Below are 20,388 nucleotides of genomic sequence, written 5' to 3'. Positions count from 1 at the left end.
TCACTAGCAAATGCTGCCTCTTTCTCCAATGGCAAGAATAGTGCTGTGCTGATGGTATACTGCTGTGCTTGATGACGATTTGTCACCACCACCTTCTATGCAGTCCATCAGCCCTTAGTTACCACACTTGCTCATTGTTAGTGTTGATTCTTCTGTTACATTGCACAGCTACTTCTTAATCCGTTCAAGACTGAAGCAAAGATTTATGTCTGATGTTGCTGCCGATGGTTAATGTTTTCTAGTCCGTCTTTCTTCAGACCTTGTTTCACGTGGGACATTTCCCAACACAAATTTCTTCAGTACTCTGTAGATGGGTATTTTCAGCTCATAGAGTAGAAGGAATATTATTGTTTGTGGGGAACACTATGCATTGGGAGAATTATTTTTGATAGAACTATTAATTCAGCTCTTAATTCTTAAATATATCACCATTATTATTATTACTCTTTAATTTTAGAGAAAATCTGTTTTATGTCACTGAATATATGCACTGACATTTCTAGGCATACCATATAAAAAAACCTTGACTTTTTTACCCCCAATTTTTAGCACATCTAGCCCGATAATATGAAAATTTAAAATAGAATAATAATTTTGGAAAGAGAAGTGTGTGAGAAATTCCCATGGTTGAGTTTTTGAGGACAAATTGAAGAATTTGTGTTCCTTTTAGCTGAAAGAGTGAAAGCATAGATGCAATGAATGTTGCATCTATGGTTGGGAGAATGAGGAGACTGAGCAAGAGAAGTTCATGGAGGGCTCGACTGTTGCGTGATATCACAAAACTGAGGAGAATTGACATTACTCTTGCTTTTTGATGCCTTTTTTTTTTTTTAAGCTTATTGCTCAAATGCTGTGTGTTATCTATCGACAGGGGAGATGAACCCTTTTTAATTCTCTTTTTGTGTTTTTGACTATATAACACCTTCTCTGATACATGTACTCTCCATATCTATGTATCAGCATACATGACTTGTTCTGCCATAAACTCATTTCATTGCTCATTCTTGCCTGTGTTAGCCTGTAAAGTAGCATCTCCTTTCATATTTTAGAAGCATTATAGCCTTCATTTTTTAAGAAAAGGGTTTAATTTAAAGAGCAGTGAATGCACATGGGCAGAAACATACCATAAGCTTTGTTTAACTGTGAAGTAGATTACTTGCTCCTCAGTCATTATTGGCCTCACTCTTTTTCTATTTTTAAAGTTATGCCGTTTTCCATTATCTGAAGATCTATCCAGCAATAATTTGTCCTTGCCTGTATATTCTCTCTCAGTGCTACATGTATTACTTAAGGAACTAAAGAAAATTGTAAAAGCTTAACACATTCATTGAAAAAAGTGTCGAAGTGGCTTGTTTCTCACAAGGAAAATCCTTGATGAGGAGTATCTCAGACATGAAGTATGATCATTAGAAGTATGGAGAGGACTGGCCTTAAGGAAGTAGAGCCTCTGTCAAGCACTGAAACTGAGAAATTAAAATCATAATGCTCATTTTAGAAACTGGAGGATACATATAGGTTCATTAGTATTATAGACTAATAAATAATGCTTTCAACTTTTACCTGTTTGAGATCCTTCTAACGTAAGAGTATAGCCCATGTTTTCACATTGTATTGTTTCTTTGCAGGAATCAGAGAGTAATAAGTTATGTTCCCTATATTCCTTCCGAAATACCTCTACCTCACCAAACAAGCCCGACGAAGGAGGTCGTGACCGCAGTGAGCTAATGACCAGTGTTAATTTTGGAACACCAGAACGCCGCAAAGGAAGCCTTGCAGATGTGGTGGACACACTGAAGCAGAAGAAACTAGAAGAAATGACCAGGACTGAGCAAGAGGGTATGTGTTGGATAAGACCGATACAGTTTTCCCCACCCCCAAACCCTACAATTTTTATGGCATAAAGAATGTGTTGGGTATCAAGTGCCAGAAAATTACGTAATTGGCAAAGCCTAGGATAAAGTTATTTGCAGGTTACCATGGCAATGGTCGTTTGAGATCCATTAGGGATTTTAGACAAATATGCCAGTTTTTTAAAACTTCCTAAATTCTGTTGGTTGTCTGTGAGTCAAAGCAAGAATGTTGGTTTAGGTGAAAACTCAACTCTTAGTTGAAAGGTTATGATGAATTCTTAACTGGTCATAGAGTTGTGAGGGATATTTGTCAGTGGTATTTGTTCTTTTTCTTTTAAAAGATAAATGTTTATTTTAAACAATAGGAATGAATAAAACATGAGCTGGTTTATTTTGCCTTAGAAACTCTCATCTTTCATCACCTTAATGACCCAACATCTGTGGCTAGGAGAATGGGAAAGAGTTTTAGGTCAAAAGAGTACCTAGTTCTGACCTATATATGTAGAATTGAGGCTGAAGAAATCAATTTTTTTACAGTCTTCTCAGATATTGTTACAAATGTTAAAAGAGAGAGATAAAAATGAGGATAAATCTTTGAGCTCTAAGGCAGTTTATGTATTCAGTCCTTATTCAGATATTTTCATCGAATTTGCCAAGATTTTGGTCTTGATAGGAACTAAACAGCATTGGAGAATGAGTTTATCAGTATTTGTGTGCACCTGGTCAGGGTTGACTATGAAAATCTCTCCCCATGTCAAATAGAACAAAGTATTGGTTGCTTTTGCAGCAATATCCTCTGGTCTGTGAGCTCATACACGAGTTTGAACCAGATAAGATATGAGAGCAGGAGCCTCTGAAACAGATAAACAGATGTGGAGGCATTGGTGTGGATTCTGTTAGTTATTTTACCAGTATTGTTTTGTGGCATTAAAAATAACCCAGGAAGAATATTTGTAATGTAGTAGAACCACAAGGCAGTAGAACTTTGTGATCCCTTTTTTCTTTGAAGTATGAATGAGTTCAGAATGATTTTACCTCCTCGATTTCATGTTATGGTCATAGTGCACTTTAAGCAGTGTACTTTAGGATCCCTTGGCTCCGTGTAACAATGTAGATTTCAATTAAAATTGATGCTGATACAATAATATGTTTAAATATGGGATAAAATCATGTAGGGATGGAAGTAGGCTTTCAAATTTCTTGGCACAATTGTTAAATGCCAGCACATAGATAAATGTGTTCTATAGGTGTCCTTTCTGAAGCTGGTGAAACATCTCTAAAGAGAGAATGTCCCAGATTCTTTACTACCATCTGTCTGTTTTCAGCTGTAAAGATCACTCTTTAAAAATTGCTTTCTTAGATTTGGTGGTTAGACTAGGAAAACTATTTTAAATGTTACTTTGGCAAAGTTGATTTTTACAGTCAGTAACAGTCGTTCGACACTCCATGCTAATCAAAGGTCTTGGCTCATACTTCGCTGCAGGAGTGTACAAGTTGCTGTTGATTATAGTGACACCACGGCTAAGACTTTTCCAGGAGTATACTGAATGCTGTGCTGATAAACATGTGCATCAAAAAGTTTAAACATAGTATCTTACTGTAAGGATTCAAGCATTTTGTAGCTTATTTCTATATGAATTCTCAAGAATTTTCTGCACTTCCTCTGTATTAATATACAGTAGTTGATTTAAGAGAGGTATGTGCACAGCAGTGAGGTCCCTCTCACCAAGTCTGAGCCTTCCATGCTGTATGTTCTCACCAGCTGTGAAATAAAGGTAATTTCTGATCTATAAAATAATCTTGCCTTTTATGGACCACATGATGCTGGAAAACTATTCTAAAGTCTGCCTGTAAGTTCAAAGGTAATTGACTGTATCTTCATGTTAAGTTCTTTTGAATCTATCCAGCATTTTCTGTAGACAAAAAGGACACTTCCATTTTACAGAAAATAGTTAATGGACATCTGACTGGTACCATATAAACTAAAATGGAAAAACCATTAATAGAAAGACTGGAATTCTTCTATGTGTAACTGGAATGTTACACTTCAGAAATTCAACGGTTTTAAACTTCTGTGTAGAATAGGAATACCTGAATTATTATGACACATTGGAACACCTATTGTAGTATTCAGAAGTTTCTCTGAGTTAAAAAGGAAACTCTTCATACTTGTCTGATTTGAATAAAATAACATTTAAAAATAATTACTATTTTAAGACTCTGATCTTTGTCGTGACTGTGGGTGCTGCAACTGGCTCTGCACTGAGTTAGCTGGAGATATGAAGTCTGAGATTATCAAAATGTTTTGCCATCTTACAGTCTCTTTTAAACAACCTAATTAATAGCCTAATCATACACGTACCATACATGATGCTCTTTAACATCTATCCTTTAGAATAGTTTTCTATGGAGTTCTCTTCTTAAAATGGTATGCAGCCAATGCTGTTAAGGAGCTCTTTGTGTATTAAGTCCTGATCTGTCACAAAATCGCTTACCCAAATTGAAAAACACCTGCTGATTTTTTGAGCAAATAGCAGAATATAATTGCTTTAAGGAATGTAATGGGGAAAAGATGTGTATTTCTACTGTATAATACTGTGTAAAATCTGTGGGGCCTGAAGTCTTGCATCACTTGTTTGAATAAATTAGTAGTACATGTTAGTGTTTTTTTATAGGGAGGAGCTCCATGATCATTGAGGTAGCTGTGGGAATTGGGCTAACATACAGTCATATGTCAAGTTAATTGTAGAGTTAGAACTGAAATAAAGAACTCAAGAATTCCAGCTATCTGCTCTAACCCCTACTCAAGTACAACAACAAGTCTCTTTTAACGTTATTATAGTAACTTTCTGGTCCATCTATAGGATCTGAATTTGAGTAATATAAGTTGCTGCTGTCAAATATTTAAATATTTTGTGGTACCCCTTCTGCTATTAGGTGTCTGTTATGCTCGTATATACTACTTGTGGTCTCCATTGTACCCCATAACATTGGAAAGGAAATATATACTGAAAGACTTTATCATGTCTAAATAGATATATTTAATCGGAGTCCTTTGGCTTCTGAAAATAAGTTGTCTAATGAGAATTTCATTTGAGCAGCTGTGACTGAGGAGGTCAACAGGCATTGCCTAAGAGAATATGGCCCAGCTGGTTAAATCTGGTTGTTGTAGTGATTTAAATGGTCAAGTGCTGCTTGTAATCCAGGACCGTCTGTTTGCAAAGGAAAGAGTGAGTGCTTCAGCATAATGTACAGCTGTTTTAATTTCTCTTTAATAATAGTGCTTCAGCCAGTGTCATGTCTTCTGTATAATACTGGGAACATGAGCGCCTCATACAGGACTGAATATACCTTATGTACGTTTTTAACGTTATTTGTAGTTTGAACAAAGACTACAAACATCACAGGATAAATGATATTTTTTGACTGCATGGTCCAGTATTTGCGCACTTTGTACATTAAGGCATCCCTGTGTCTTAACTTGTAATGATTTGGAAATGAGAAAATTGATGAGAAAGTTGTAACAAAAAAAAAAAAAGAAAAAAGAATGCTACAAATATTTATAGTTAATTTGAGCATGTAAAGACCTTGCTGACATGTGTTCTCATAAGACAGAAGAGGTCAGAAATGAACAGGTGTCTAATTTATCAACAACACTAAACTCTAAGACCTCTTGGGTAACTTCAGTATATTAATCTTTTTAGTTTTTCTGTGAGCAGAAGGATTGTTTTACTGGCCTTTTTCTTTGGAAGTATCCTCCAGTACAGTCAAGTATTAAGTCTCTCTACAGCTCAAATGAAGAGTTGATGTTAGATAGTATGGACAGACTGCTTCTTTCCCTTTCTACCCCCCTTCAGTAAAAGACCTTTCTTTCAGAATATTGCTTATATTACTTTTGTGAGACAGATTTACATTGCCTGGACTGCCTGAATTCTAGTCTGAGAATTGCCTTCCAGACAACTATCCTACTGTACTTCATCATAAGCCTCTACAAGCAATAATTAGTAGTACACGTCTGTAGCTAGGAGAGCAGATTTCCCCCTTTCAGATCTGGAATGCTAGGTTGGCAGGTCAGCTGGCACTTCGGAGCTGGAAACTGGGCATGTCATTTCTGCTAAGTGCTAAGCCCTCATTACTCAGGGCCTGGATTCCTAATTCACTTTTGACCTTGATTCTAAGAGACGTATACAGTATCATTTTTCAACCAAGCTCAGTTCAGAATTCTAGCACAAGCTTTTTATAAACTGCTTCCCATTCTTGTTTCCTCCTTGAAGACCATAGTTGAACATTCAGAGATCAAAGATTTTTATGGATGCATGTTGGAATAATGAACATCTATATAAAGAGTAGTATATTCATAAATTTCCATCTAATCTGTGTCATGTGCACCTGTTTGTACTCTCTATCTATGGGTGAATATATGTAACTCATAGTGATATATAATACGCCTAAAGATATCTAAATTAAAAATGAAGGATTCACATGTATTATTCATTTTATATGCAATAGGGAAATCTTACTACACTACTTGGTAGTGGTGGTTTTTCTGATTTTTGTGTTTTGTTATTTTTTTCCCTTCAGTTTCATTGGTTAATAATAATTGAAGGCTTTCTTTTATATTGAGTTAAAATAGATTAACCCTTCCCCTATAAAATTTTCTACCATGCCAGTAAGGACAAGTATACTCAAGTATTGCACACATGAATATGTACATATTTCTTGTTGACTTCACTGGGAAATAAAGAACCTTAAACTTTCACATACTGTGTTTTATAACTGGACACTGATAAACCCTTTCGGTTGTAATTTTATGCAGGTTTTTTTGTTGTTGGAGTTTTTTTTGTTGCTTTTTTTAACGGAATCTGTGTGTGCTATATTGTATTAAATGAATGGAGAGTTTCAGTTTTGTATTCTTTGTTTTAAGCCTGCCACAGCTGAAAATAGAGTTCAGGCATACACACTTATTTTCTGGCATAATCTTTGAGGACATTACATATCAGGAGTTCTTTTTTGTGGATCAGGTCAGTAGTGAACTACCAACCACCTGTGGTCAATGGATATTTTTGAATGGTTTTCAGAAGTTTTACTGAGAATTAATTCAAGTTATCTGTCTTGTGATGTTCTCTATACCCACACTTTCCACTGATGAAGGCATGATCCTTGGTTGTCCTAATATACCTGGCATTTATAGACCCCTGTTCTTTATTCTTTAGTTTTCTTGATGGCTGTAGGTATTTTGTGCTGTTTCAAGGCCTTAAAAATGTTACTGGGATCTTTTACTTGCTTTTTATTAGAAACTGTATATGGTAGCATCTAGGCTGAGAAATTTTTCTGCTAATCTCCAAACTTGTTTCCAAAATAAAAACACAAAAGACCAAAAGTCCACACAATAAATAGATGACTCAGATCAAGTTACAGGAGAGATATGAGGCACATTTTCCTAAACCGCTATTTTCTTGAATTACTTACATCTTTACCATATAATTAAATGCAACTCACTGTCTCTTTTTTTTTTTTTTTTCATGCAGTGATCTTGGTAAAATCACATTGGTCACTCCTTTTTGCAATTTATGTTGCTGTTCTAGAAAAATATATTCTATTTAGAGAAGTTTTATAGATCATAAAATTTCTAAGAATTCATTTGTTGAAGTGTACAGTGAATTCCTATGTCTTAATGTGTTAAATTAAAGTAATTTATGATTTTTTAGGAACATTATCACAAAGAAAGTGGTTTCTAGGGTTATTTTCCTGGTAACTAAAAGAAAATGCAGCCTAGTTTCTTTCTATCTGATGTAGTTGATTTTTCTATCAAAAATTCATTCTTGTTTGAAGCAGAAATTACTTTAATGAACTTGATTTAATGACATTTAGAATGCAACATATGTTTAGGTAAATATTTTTTTTTGCAAAGGCAGACCCTGCCTGTGTAACCACACTGTATCTGATCATTAATATTTTGTCTCATATGTTTATTTATCCTTCTAGGTGTATGAGAATTTATGCATTTTTGATTATTTCCTGTCTTGTATCCTTTAAGTCTTTCAGAGTACTGTTTTGTGATTAAATGCTGTCTCACAATTTTTATTAAAGAAACTGGCGCACGTGGTCATCTTTCCACCTTATCTTTGCATTTATTATCTGTCTGTCTACACTACAGTCTTGCCCAGTGTCGTAGCATTTGAGCATCTAGTCATTACTCACAGGTTCTGTGTGGATTACAGTAGTAATTCTTCAGCATTTTTCAGTATTTCTCATGCTACATTTGAAGTTTCCCTTCAGTTTTCTTTGTTCTGAAATTTGTTCATGGCAGAGAAATGGAGAATAGTACAGGCTTTTACACAGGTATCAAGAAGAATGAGATCTCTCTGAGTAAGTCAATAGATTATGGAGACCATCTTTTTTTGCTAAAAGGTTTTCATGTCCCTTCAATTCTTAGCTCTGATGCAAGATTATAAACAAGAATGGGGTGAGTTTGGTGGTGTTTTTCATAATAGGATCTGCTGGAAGTTGAACGGAAATAGCCACAGGATGACCTGTCAGGTGAAAATACACCTTGGTTACTATCAGGCAGTTACCTAGATGTGGGACCTATGGCATTTTATGGAGGTTCTGTTTCCCAGTGCAGGCTGTTTTCTTGTTGAAGCTTTGTACCCCTGCACTTTTACAAAATTGTTGCTTTCGCTAATACACAGAGCTGATGAGAGCTTGAATCCTGATGTGGGGAGAGTCTGAAATTCAGGTCTTAGTTCTGAAGATTGGGACATCCCTTCTAGCTATGATAACTCTTTAAAGTATTTTTGGGTAGATGTTTACTTTCACCATTTTTAGATGCTCACATTACATTGAGGAAATGTCTTTATTCAGCTCTGAATATTTGACATAAGTAAAATACTTTTCATTAGAACAAATGGACTTTCAGCCTTTCCTCATTGTCTCTGAACTTGAGCTGAGGCCAGGGACAGATTAAAATGAAACAGGCCCGAGATCTTCTCAATGCCAGCATCTACTGATCGTTCCAACCAGTTCCTACCCAGTAACTCTGTTTTCCAATGTCTTAACTTCAGGGGTCGTCTCATCTTTTTCTTTAATCCCACTGTACCTCTCAATCCTGACATTGTCCAGATAGATACAATCTAATTTAATTTAATTTTTACTGTGTGATAAATTGTCTCTATTCTTCCATTTTATATAATTTTATGCACTGTGCTCCTCTACATTTTTTGTCTCCTTTTAAGACATGGTATAAGATCTGCTGTCTTGACGCTATTTGTATGTTATTAGTATTATGAAAGCATTATTAAAAAAATGCATATCTAAAAAGCCAGCTTTTACCTTAGGGCAGTAAGAAACGCAAGTTCAGTATGAATGGGTACAACTGACATTGGGCTCTGTGGTGAAGAATGTGAGTGAGTAAATAGCTGTAAAAATATGGAGAGTTGCTTCAGTTGTGTGATCTTAGCAGAAAAATAAATTCGAACTTCACTGGTTTCTGATGTACTGTGACACAAACAATTTTATGATCAGATCGTTCTTTCAAATGGGAACTGAAATACATTTTGTAGTCATCAGGTTAATAGTAAGGACTACATTGCAATACTTCGCTTCCTAAAATTGCTAATGTAAATATAAAAATATGAGGGAAAGACAGGGCTTGAATATGGCTGATCTTGTATGCCATTGTATTTTCCAAGTTCTGTAGTAGGGTGAATGACCTCAGATTTCCTTGGTGATGAACTTTAGTTTTAGTTGGTCTTATTTGCTTTGCCATTCCTGCTGTTTTGCAACAGGGCCTAAAAGTGCTTTAAGTGCTGGTGACTGGGGTAATGAATGAAAATATCTTTCCAGCACTGAGAGTATTGCATTAGACTGAATAGTCACCTTACTTGTAAAAGCACTATTAGAGAGGGGCAGCTATAAGTAAGGATAACGATTTGTGTCCAGTGCTTATTTACTGAAAATTGTAAATGTATTATTTATTGAGAGCTCTCCAGACAGTGCTTGTCAGAATAAAAATGTCAACTCTAAGCAAAATGTTATAATACATAATAAAAATGCTAGATACGCACTTTAGAGATACAGCTAATTAGATCTGCTTTTCTTAAAGAAATGACAGTAAAAATGCTCAGCAGCATATATATTTTAAATGCTGATATATTCCTTATTTTTCTATACAGTATTTGGTTTAGATACCTTATCGTTACTTAAAAATAATTTTGACAACTTTATTTGGTTGCTACAAGAGAGAAAGAGGCATTCGCTGCCTGGTTTCACGAGGCAACTACATACTCAGGCTGTCTTGTTCATCTAACTGAGAGAGCAGCTGCTCTCACCTCTGTGTTTTAGTCTGAAACTCCAAGATGCTGTTTCTTTCATGAGGGAAACCTGCCTCCAGTGGAAACAACAAAGAACTATTAAGATTAATCTTCAGCCATGCTAATTAACCCCAGACAAATATTATGTTAAGGAGACTAAATCCATTCAGCGTCAGTGTTACTTTTCTGTATTATTAAATACGAGTAAGAATTAGGAAAAAAAAAAAAAGTAGTTAATTTTTTCCACTTAAAATACTACTTTATTTAAGTATATTTTAGACATTTTTATTTTCCCTGAAATTTGGAACGGGAAGAATTGGAGCTTAGAAAATTTGGAAATCTAGAGTGTTTTATAATGTGAGGGAGGAAATTGGATTTTGAATTTATCCTTTTTACAAAGAACTGCTCAGTTCAGCATCATAAAATTTAGGATGTTATCATTAAAAGCAGCTTTATTCTTTCAAGTATATCAGCCAATACGTGCAAGAGCCTTACTGTGTTTATTTCAGTGACAATATATCCATGTTCCACTGCACTCAGTTTGCTGTTGGTTTCACAGAGCTGGAGAATCACAGAGTGACTGAGGTGGGAAGGCACAGCTTGTGATCGTCCGGTCCACTCCCCCCATTTGGAGTAGGATCACCTAGAACAGGTTGCTCAGGGCCATGTTCCATCAGTTTTTGAGTATCTCCAAGGATGGAAACTCCACAACCTGTTCAGTTTTCGTCATCCTTACAATAAGAAAGGTTTTTCTTATGTTTCAAGGGGATTTAATGTACCTCCATTTGTACCCTTTGCCTCTGGGTCTGTCACTGGGCACCAATGAGAAGAGTGTGGATCTGTCGTCTTTACTCTTGCCATTAGATATTTATATATTATCCCCGGGAGCCTGCTCTTTTCCAGGCTGAACACTCATGGCTCTCTCAGCTCCTTTTCATATGAGAGATGCTCCAGTTTGTTGGTTGCCTTGTGGTCCATTGCTGGAGTACGCCCATGTCTGTCTTGTACTTGGGAGCCCAGAATAGGACACAGCATCCCAGCTGTGGTCTCAAACATGGTTTATTTTCAGGCTTGTAGTTCTGCACTGTAGGACCGATCCGGTACCTTTAAAGACAAGAAGGGCTTTATCATGAACTTCAATGGTAGTATGCTCAAGCCCTGTGAGTCCTATTCGTCTGTATAATCTGAGTTTTAGCCCTGTGTGTGTCCTCTCACTTCCCAGTGCATAGCTGATGAGCACAAAGTGAAAACTAGGAACAAAACGTAATTCAGTGTTCTGAACTACATGTTTCTGTGCTTCATAAGTGTATTTTAGATTGCGATGAACCCTTCTAATTCCCATTTGTAGCCAGGCTTCTTCCTTATTTACTCATTGGCATGTTGATTTCCAAACTGAAGCAAGAGTTAATAGTTGTTAATATGTCAAAATCCTCCCTGTTCTGTATTACTTTAATAACATAAAGAAGTAGTGGTGTTTCTGTAGAGTTCAGATTCTGATATTAATGAAAAAAGAGTGCAATAGCGCTTGTTAAATATAGTCATGAGAGCAAGTACTGTGTAAACATCTGCAGATAGCTCCTGTTAGCGTTGCTCCGTCCTGACTAGCAGCACCCATTGTGCTGTAGTCTTGGGTCAGTCTTCAACATGGGCTGCCAATGAGTAAAGCCATGCCAAAATGCCTTGTTCTACAGCCTAGCATTTTGAAATGTATCTAATAGCTGTTTTCTTTTATTAATCATACTGTATTTTTAGTTTTACTTACATAGGTGCCCAGAGTTCCTGGGCACAGTGCCTGATGCATGAATGCCTGTTTATTTTCATCTTACTTTCTGTTAACTCTTTTACTTAACGCTTTACATAACCATTTGCCATATTTTGACATGAAGCTATAATGCACTGCTGCCTGCTCACATTTCTTAAAGAACATGATGTGACATCACCTTCTACAGTGAATCATGATCTTCACTGAACCTAAAAAACCCATCTTGAATACTCTTCTGTCTTTTATTTGTTTGAAAATGTTGAAGCAAGCAAGCTCTTTCACCCATCTGGAGGAACTCTGAACACTGCAGTCTAGAGTGCCTGCAGTGGCACCAAAAACATTTGAGAGCTCTGTACTGAATTTCTCATTGGTCTAACACCACCTTAAGACTGAATTCTTATTGCATTTATAGCTATGCTGTAGGTGTTAAGGGATATGCATGAGGACAGGGTTCGGCTCTTTCTGCTTTATCTTCAAATTTACCTGCATTTTCAATGTTTAAAACAGCTCCAGTTCTCAGTGTAGGTCTTAGCAGTCCTTATCGTATCTTAAATATGTACCAAGCAGATTACTTTTAAATATTTACAGTGAAACAAAAACTAACACATTGGGCAGAGGTTTGTTAAAATGTCAGAAGAAATTGCTGTAGTAAAAAATGAATATTGAACCAAGTTAATTCCTGAGGTGACTCTATTAATTTCAATGGAATTACTGTAGGAGTAGTTCTGAAAAAATCTGTCCAGATTTTGTATCATAATTTTAACATTTTTTAACAGAACTTTTAATAGCTTAGAAGTAATTTTATAGATCTGGCATGCACATGCATCGCTAAGTAAAATAAGCTTCCTTCAGTTTCTCAGTTTCCTCTCTGGACTGTTTGTGTTTTTATCTGTTTAAATGCAGTTCTTGCAGCTTTATTAATCGGTTTTGTTATATCTGCAATTATCTTTGCAATTAAAAATTTAGTTGGAGCATTGGTTCCTCCAAGTTTCAGTGTATCTGTTGTTTCTGTGATATAATGACTAGACAACATACCATGTCTGTTGCCTTTCTGTGTCTGTGTATCAGATAACGCAACAGAGAGTGGCCAGACGTATAACCTCAAAAATCAAACCACTTTGTTAATGAACTAACGAGGCAATGTAATAAGCACCTCTATTCAGTCATTCCTTTCAGTTATTCCTTAGAGTAAGAGTAGCTAGTGCACTATCAACAAATTGTTTGATGACAATAATTTGGACGATGACAATACAAGGAAAAAGCTCCAGTCTAATTAGAAAACACATATATATTTGGTGGCAAAATGTGGCTAATATTTTACCTTTTATTGTAAAACTGCAATTTGCAACTTGCGGTACTTAATGATTTTTATGTCCCCCCCCCTCCCCCTCCATGCACACTGTATCATTAAAAAAAAGGCCAGAAAGAGACTACAGGATTTGAAACACAGTGGCCCTGAAGTGATGGGAAAATGGCCAAGGTGTCACAGCTAATTTTTGACCCTGCTTTATGAGTTCTGCTGTTCCTTATTCCCCTTGTCAGTCTGTGAATCCCCGAGGCTGTACAAACTGGCCTAACATCACTCAACTCCAGTTTTATATCCTCTTTTAATAATGTTGAGTCTATTCTGTCCAACTTTGATTCAGACAACCTGCTTGTCTTGAAAAAGTGATATATTTAATCAGTGGCTCTGTCTCCAGCATAGCTCCCACTGCGTGAGACTAGAGCCAAAGAGTAGTGCAGTGGCCTGTCACTTCTGTTTGAATAGGTAATGTGGAGCCGTTCAGCCGAAGAGACAGGAGCTGGAACTGCTTGTTAGGACACATGATCAAAAGCCACTCTCTGCTTTCTGCCAATCAAGCCTCATGTCGCCTTGTGGGGCAGACATTAAATAGATTTTTCTGCCGTACACTGTGGGCACTTTGCCAGTTTGACATGTGAACTGTTACAAAGATACCAGAGTTTCCACTGCTTGCTGACGGCTTTTAAATATTACCAAGCCCTTGCTGTCCAAAGTAGAATATTTTAAATAATGGGTTATGATAAATTTCCACTACTATTAGGCAGTCTCCTTCCTGCTCCCAACAGTTAAAAGATATTTTTAAAAACAAAACCATAAGTTGGTTTCTGAAAACAAACAAGCAAACAAAAAACTGGTGAACAACCCTATGGCACATAGATTTGAAGAACGTGATTAGTGTCTGAGAATTACGGTGAGTTGTTGCTTTCGCAGGTGCAATTTTGAATATCGTTTCTATTTTTGGTCTTTTTACATTATTTAATTATATTTTCCTAGTTGAGATCATAGCACTATTTTATTATTATGTTTATGTGAAGGGATATTAAAATTGGCTTGTTTTGTAAATCAGGTTGAATTTGTTTATTGTGTTTATTGGCTGCTGGTGCAAATATAAATGTCTTAAAATGGCTTTGTAGTTGTTTTTAGTTATACTTTCCCTTGTTTTTTTCCTCTTTGTCTATTACCCTTCATAACCACCTCAGCTCTTGTGCCCATGGCAACAACACTCAGTGGTGGAGGCTAACAAAGATGACATTTAGGCTTTGCCTAAGTAATGAATATTCTTTTGTAACTTCCAGGGCCACTGCATTTATGTCATTTTTTAGAGGTCCCCAGTACCTAGATAACTGCTTCTATTAATGTAGTTGCGATCATGATACCCAGATATTTGCTCCCTTGTACTTGCTTTTCCTGATATAATATCTTTTTTTTTTGAGTAAAACATTTTTACCAAAACTTACCATGGCAATCTAGTGGAACTCATTTAAACAGTGAGATACACATAAACAGCTGCTCCTTCAATAAGCCATTCTTTATAATACCCTTATTACCTTCTAGTGTCTCAAATTCTGATTAGTCAACAGTGCTGATTACTGTATGGCATTCCATTGCCCATCTTCCTTCTGCTCAGCTGCTCATGTCTTAGCTGTTATATGATTACAACACAACTTGTGCATTGTTTCTCCAAGTTGCTCTTCATATTGTATATCTTAAAAAAAACAACTAAAACCCTCTTGGGGAGATGGAAAAATGTATTTTGAGTCACTGTGAATTCCCTGAAACTCTGTGAATTGTTTTTGTACAACTGTGTTCTTCACAGTGTGTGTGCTCTGCAACTTTCTAGTCAGATGATTAAGTCCTTTAGATTTACAAGGGCAATCTATAAATAAAGTACAGTTAAAAGAACTTCAGAAAAATGGTGGTTAGTTATTGTGAAATCTGTAATATGGCAGAACAGGAGAGACTAAAGACTGTTTTTTTAAAAAAAACCAACAAAACAAACCCCCCAAAAAAGACACAGAGCTTTTGGCCTGGCTTTGCTTTCACACAAGTCAGTGGGTGCAAAAGTCAGTAAGAACAGAGCTACGTCACGAGAAAGCAGTTTGGAGAACATACCCCCAGTAATACATGCTGAGTTTCAGAAAGGTGTGTGGTGGTAGAAGGAATGCACCGAATGAAAATGGGAAGAGAAGCAATTGTATCACCAGTGCTCTGGATCTCTGATTTCTGGTCAAAGCAGCACACACAGAGGTTTGTTAAGGACATTAAAACTTTGTCAGCTGGTTTATAGGTAAATAGCTCGGCAGTGAGGAGAACACCCTTGCTGTGGCTCCATAACCCACCGCAGCTTCCTTTGGTGCAGCCCCTTAGAATAAAGTCCTGGTGAGTATGAAATGCTGACACGCTCAAAACGCAACCCCATTAGAGGCCTTAAATCTGTCATTGTGCTCTGGAGCCTGTTCTGAAAATAGCAAAGCTCTTTTTGTAAATTAAAATCAGTGTGAATGGGAACAGATGTTGACATGCTTTACTTTATCTGCAGGGATCCCTGTTAGGGGGGAGAGGGTCAGTGAGGTTAGATGGTAGGAATTACTGCAAATGTGCAAAGGACAGGATAGTCTAATATAGACATTGTCTTTGATTTTATGTAGAGCTGTAATAATATCCAGTGGTTACTTCTGGTTGCTGATAAATCTATATATAAGGAAAGATGATTGTGTAACACCTTTAATTCCTTGGAGAATGCTGTCCTCTTTTACGTCTGTTTACACAGATAAAGGGGAGGGATGCTTGCCCTGTTTTGCAGAGTTGACGCACTCGGTCAGATCTGGATTCCGGGAGACTGAGTGACCTCAATTCCCACTTACTTCATGTCACCTGAGCTCACTCAGGACCTCATGGAACGTGCTTAGCTAGGCTCAACCTAAAAAAAATTCGTATTCAGTCTAACACTGGGTAGCGGTTTTGGTATTTCAGCATTACTTTTTCAGATTTTGGGTCAACTCTCATGTTGCATTAGAGTAATCATAAACTTTTAATAGTTTTTGAAATAAAAAAGTAGTTCTATTCTGAAATGTGCAATTTATTAAATAGCTTTGCTAGTCAATCTAAATAAATTCTTGTTGAAGATTTTTCCTGATTTAAAAAAAAATATAGCAAAGGATGAATTTATTTATAAGAACAGTAATAGTTTCCCTCAATTCCTTTTATATTTTAGATTACCTTATAATTTTCTAAATCTACATGAACAATAATGATCAATTTTGTCAGTATTATTCACACCTTTTATTAATTTAGCATAGATGAATAAATGTGAATGTTGTGAAGAGTTGATTGGGAATAGATTTTAAATCTGACAGTTAGATTACAGGGTACCTAAGAAAAAATGGCTCTTTCACTAGGTACCTAGTAATTTAATTCTTGTTTGAAATTATTATAATTCATTACAGTGTGTGGGTCCTAATGAATGTCTACTATTAAATGAAAAGGAGAAATTGAAATTATGAAATTCTTTTAACTCGTATCTTAAAAATCCTCTTAAACAATTCAGTAGATATTAATAAGCAATGTGCTTTTCTTTCCCTTTTATGTGAGTGCAAACAAAAACATTTTTTGCCAGTATATAATGGTATTAGATGAGTGCTGCTGGAGATTCTTAGAATGAAGACTATCTTAAAATAGAATGGAATAATTGTACGTGATGAAAAATACCTAAAATTTGCTATCTTGATTAGACATTTAGACCTTAACATATGAGTCGTCCTTCAAGGAAAGCTCAAAATCATCCTCTAGGCATTTTACCTTTGTTAGAAATGTAGATATGTGTGTGCTGAGAAGTTAAAACTTCTCAGCATTTTTCCTACTGAAGGAGTCAGTCATTAGGGCATGAGAATATAGTAAGTGTCATACTTTTACTATCATTATGTAAAATTATTTTTCCACTTTCCTTATTGACCTTGTTTTGAAAAATATGTAGGAGAACTTGGCAAAAATGGGTAGGTATTTCCAAATGAATGGAAAATGGATAGGTATTTTCAAATAAATGTGAAGAATAGGCTATTGTGACATTTTAAGCAAGCAATGGAACACAAATTGTGAAGTATCTTTAAGAGGATGAACACACATCAGAAAATTCTTAGATACAAGCTATATCAGTTCATACTACTGTAGCTCACACAAAATTAGGCCACTAATGAGGTTATACCAGGACAAAATTTGTTAAAAGAATAGAAGGTCTCTAGTTTTGTCTGTAACATACCACTGTATCTAAAATTATGTGAGCATTATATGAACATCTGATAAATAAACAAAGGTTAGAGGTTTCAGTGGAAATTTTGTTTGTAATTACACTGTTTACAAGTCAGTAACAGTTGTGGCCATTGGTGTTCACTGATTTCAAACTGGCTCAAGTTTCTCATCTGTACTATTTTTTTTGTAGCTCTTCTACATCTCTTACTGTAGAGGATTTCCGTTATTAAAATATGAACCAGGATCTTTCTACAAGTCAGAAAAATGTATTTCTAAGTTGAACAAATCACTAGGGTTGCTTGCCATTTCTTGATTATTTTCTTTAAGTGGAAAACAATACAGTTACACTCCCTAGTGAAGTCAACTTAGTATGAGTAATAAAATATTACCTCTGGTTACCTGTTGCTGTCTTGCAGCTAACAGATGGAGCACCAATTGGATATTTCATTTTAAGGTACCAAGACAGCATTGTGTGCTTGCATCCTTTGAGATGCATGTCTCTTTTCCTCTGGCAAGAGTGTGTGGGATATTATTCCACTGCACGTTTCCTGATGTGATGCTAGAAATGAAAACAAAAAAGAACAGAAAAAAAGAAAAGAAGAGAAAAAGACAACAGAAAGAAAAGGAAAAGAAAAGAGAGAAAAAAAGAAAAGAAAAGGAGACAAGTCTGTTGTGGGGTGTGAGTGTGATTTGTCACTTCAATAATTTTTGAATTATGTCACTTCAATGCATTTTCATCAAATAGATGTTTCTAAGATCAAGTGGACAGTGCTGAAGCCAGTATTTTAAAAAGTAACCCGGATTTGGGACTGTATTTTTTTTTCATATTCCCTATCCAAAATAAAAAAGCACCCAAAAATCACCATATTTGAAAATTACATTAGGCACAGAACAAAAACAGGTTATGTTAACCCTTTGTGCTCTGTCTTACGGCACACAATTATGGTGTAGAATCTGATCATGTATGAACTTTGTTATCTAGCTGATAGGATGTGTTTCAAACTACTAGTAGAAAAATGGAGACTGAACAGAATTTGTTCTTTTCAAACTTCTAAAAACACTTGGGCCTTTCTCATGAGTTAGGAATCTTTATTTGTTTAATGTTCTTCACTATAACCAATTTCAACAACTACCCTGTTACAGTAAAAAGATGAGCATGCTAAAACATGAACTGAAATATCCTTAAGAGCTAACATTTCAAAATATAAATATGAATTAATGCTAGTGTCAATTTTTTTCCATTTCCTGAATTTCTTAGGCATGTTCTAGCTATGCATGCTGTTTATTAAAATTTATTTTCAGTAAAACTTGTGAGTACTATGAAATGAAATTATTTATATTATTAAACTTGTGGTTTTGGTTCTTATTTGAACCTTGAATGTGGAAATCTGAATGAGATGAGATTAAAAGGTTTAAATAGCTTTAAAATTATATTTACATTAGTGCAATCTGTCAGTTTTAATACTAATCTGCTTTTTTAGTTGAGATTGTATTATGAAAAACCACCCAGAGTGGGTTAAAATAGTCCAAAATATATGCACTATGAAGCTTGTTTGTTCCTTTCTTAATCAGAGTTCTCAAGGAAAAGTTCAGTTCAGATATTAGCTATACTTCTTAGAAATGACCTTGTGGGGTAGAGAAGTGTGGCACAGTGGCACTTTCCAGCTGTACACATGGTATCCGTCGGGGTACAATCATGCTCAGTCCCAGCACCGCAGGCTTGGACATATGTTGAGTTTTATTTCTTTCTTCTGACATTAATCCTATTCACCAGCTGTTCTGCCAGCTGCCATTCTTCAGCTTGGAGATTACATTTTGGGGGATACCAACAATCGCCTAGTTGACCAGTGTTCTCCCCACTTACTTTAAAAATGATTGGAGTTCTGGGTTAACATTACTCAGTCTTTTTTACTGCCTGTGTCCTTACCTGTCTTTGAATTCTAGACTTGATTTATGATCACTTTGAATACACTGCAGAAAAACCCTCAAAAGAGCTCTGATTTCTACATACTGATAAATCTGTGCTCACAGGAAAAAAAAAAAAAAAAGGTTTGCAGTTAACATTCTGAAAGCTGTAATTAATGTTACATGCACTATTATGTAAACAGCATTAATTAGTGACAAATTCTTCTGATAAAAATTATATTTTAGTGAAAAGAATGTCTTAATTTTTCAGTTTTACATGTGTCTATTTTAAGAAGTTGCATTTTTGTAAGAAATGGTTTCACTAATCTAGTTTGAACAGACTATTAAATCTCTGTTACACTCATAACATATACTAATAAGTCGTATAGATTTCTCAGTTCATATTCCAGATGATCTGTCCATAAGCAGGATGTTAAACATCTGTAGTTTAAGCCTTCTGGGACTAACAAATGCATTAACGCTGGAAAGAAATGTGGCCTGAACAATAAGGTTACAGACCATGTGGTAAAGAAACAACCCTGATATCATCAACTCAGCACATACGGTGCACTGTGCCTGAGTTGCAATACAGCAATAAAAGAACAATGACAGTCTTAAACTGTATCCATTTATAGAATATATTTATCACATTCATATTAGTAAAGACAGAGAATCCCATAGTCAAAGTAATTATTTCATGTGGCAATTTAAAGATCTTTGTTGCACATCCTTCACAATTGAGCAAAATTGGCTATTAGCTGGATAAGGTTAAACTTAAACGATAATGGTAAATATTTATTACAGGAATATTCAATTAATAACACATATTCTGCATTTCTTTGCACAGCCAGTGATTACAGTCAGATCATGTAAAGCAGACATTGAAATCATCCAGCTCAGATCACACTTCAAGGAAACAGTAGCTACATTAATAAAAACCACCCACCTTGATTCCTTTTCCCTGTTGTCTTTTGCAGACTTCACACAACGTTCATTTAATACAGTTATAGA

At 35.7% G+C, this 20,388-nt stretch overlaps 1 protein-coding gene across 23 annotated transcripts in view; it reads left to right on the top strand.

Annotated features, from left to right (window-relative positions):
• The window catches only part of SOX6 (SRY-box transcription factor 6), a 382,016-nt gene that overhangs the window by 157,495 nt on the left and 204,133 nt on the right, over positions 1 to 20,388 (top strand). For all 23 annotated transcript variants that reach the window (XM_068400308.1, XM_068400301.1, XM_068400306.1 and 20 more), the window contains one exon: positions 1,626 to 1,836. In XM_068400308.1, coding sequence (XP_068256409.1) covers positions 1,626 to 1,836 — 211 coding nt within the window. The remainder of the gene's footprint in view (positions 1 to 1,625; positions 1,837 to 20,388) is intronic.

This window comes from Nyctibius grandis, chromosome 4 (genome assembly GCF_013368605.1).
Source record: "Nyctibius grandis isolate bNycGra1 chromosome 4, bNycGra1.pri, whole genome shotgun sequence".
Classification (NCBI taxonomy): Eukaryota; Metazoa; Chordata; class Aves; order Nyctibiiformes; family Nyctibiidae; genus Nyctibius; species Nyctibius grandis.
This window is presented reverse-complemented; position numbering and strand designations above follow the sequence as displayed.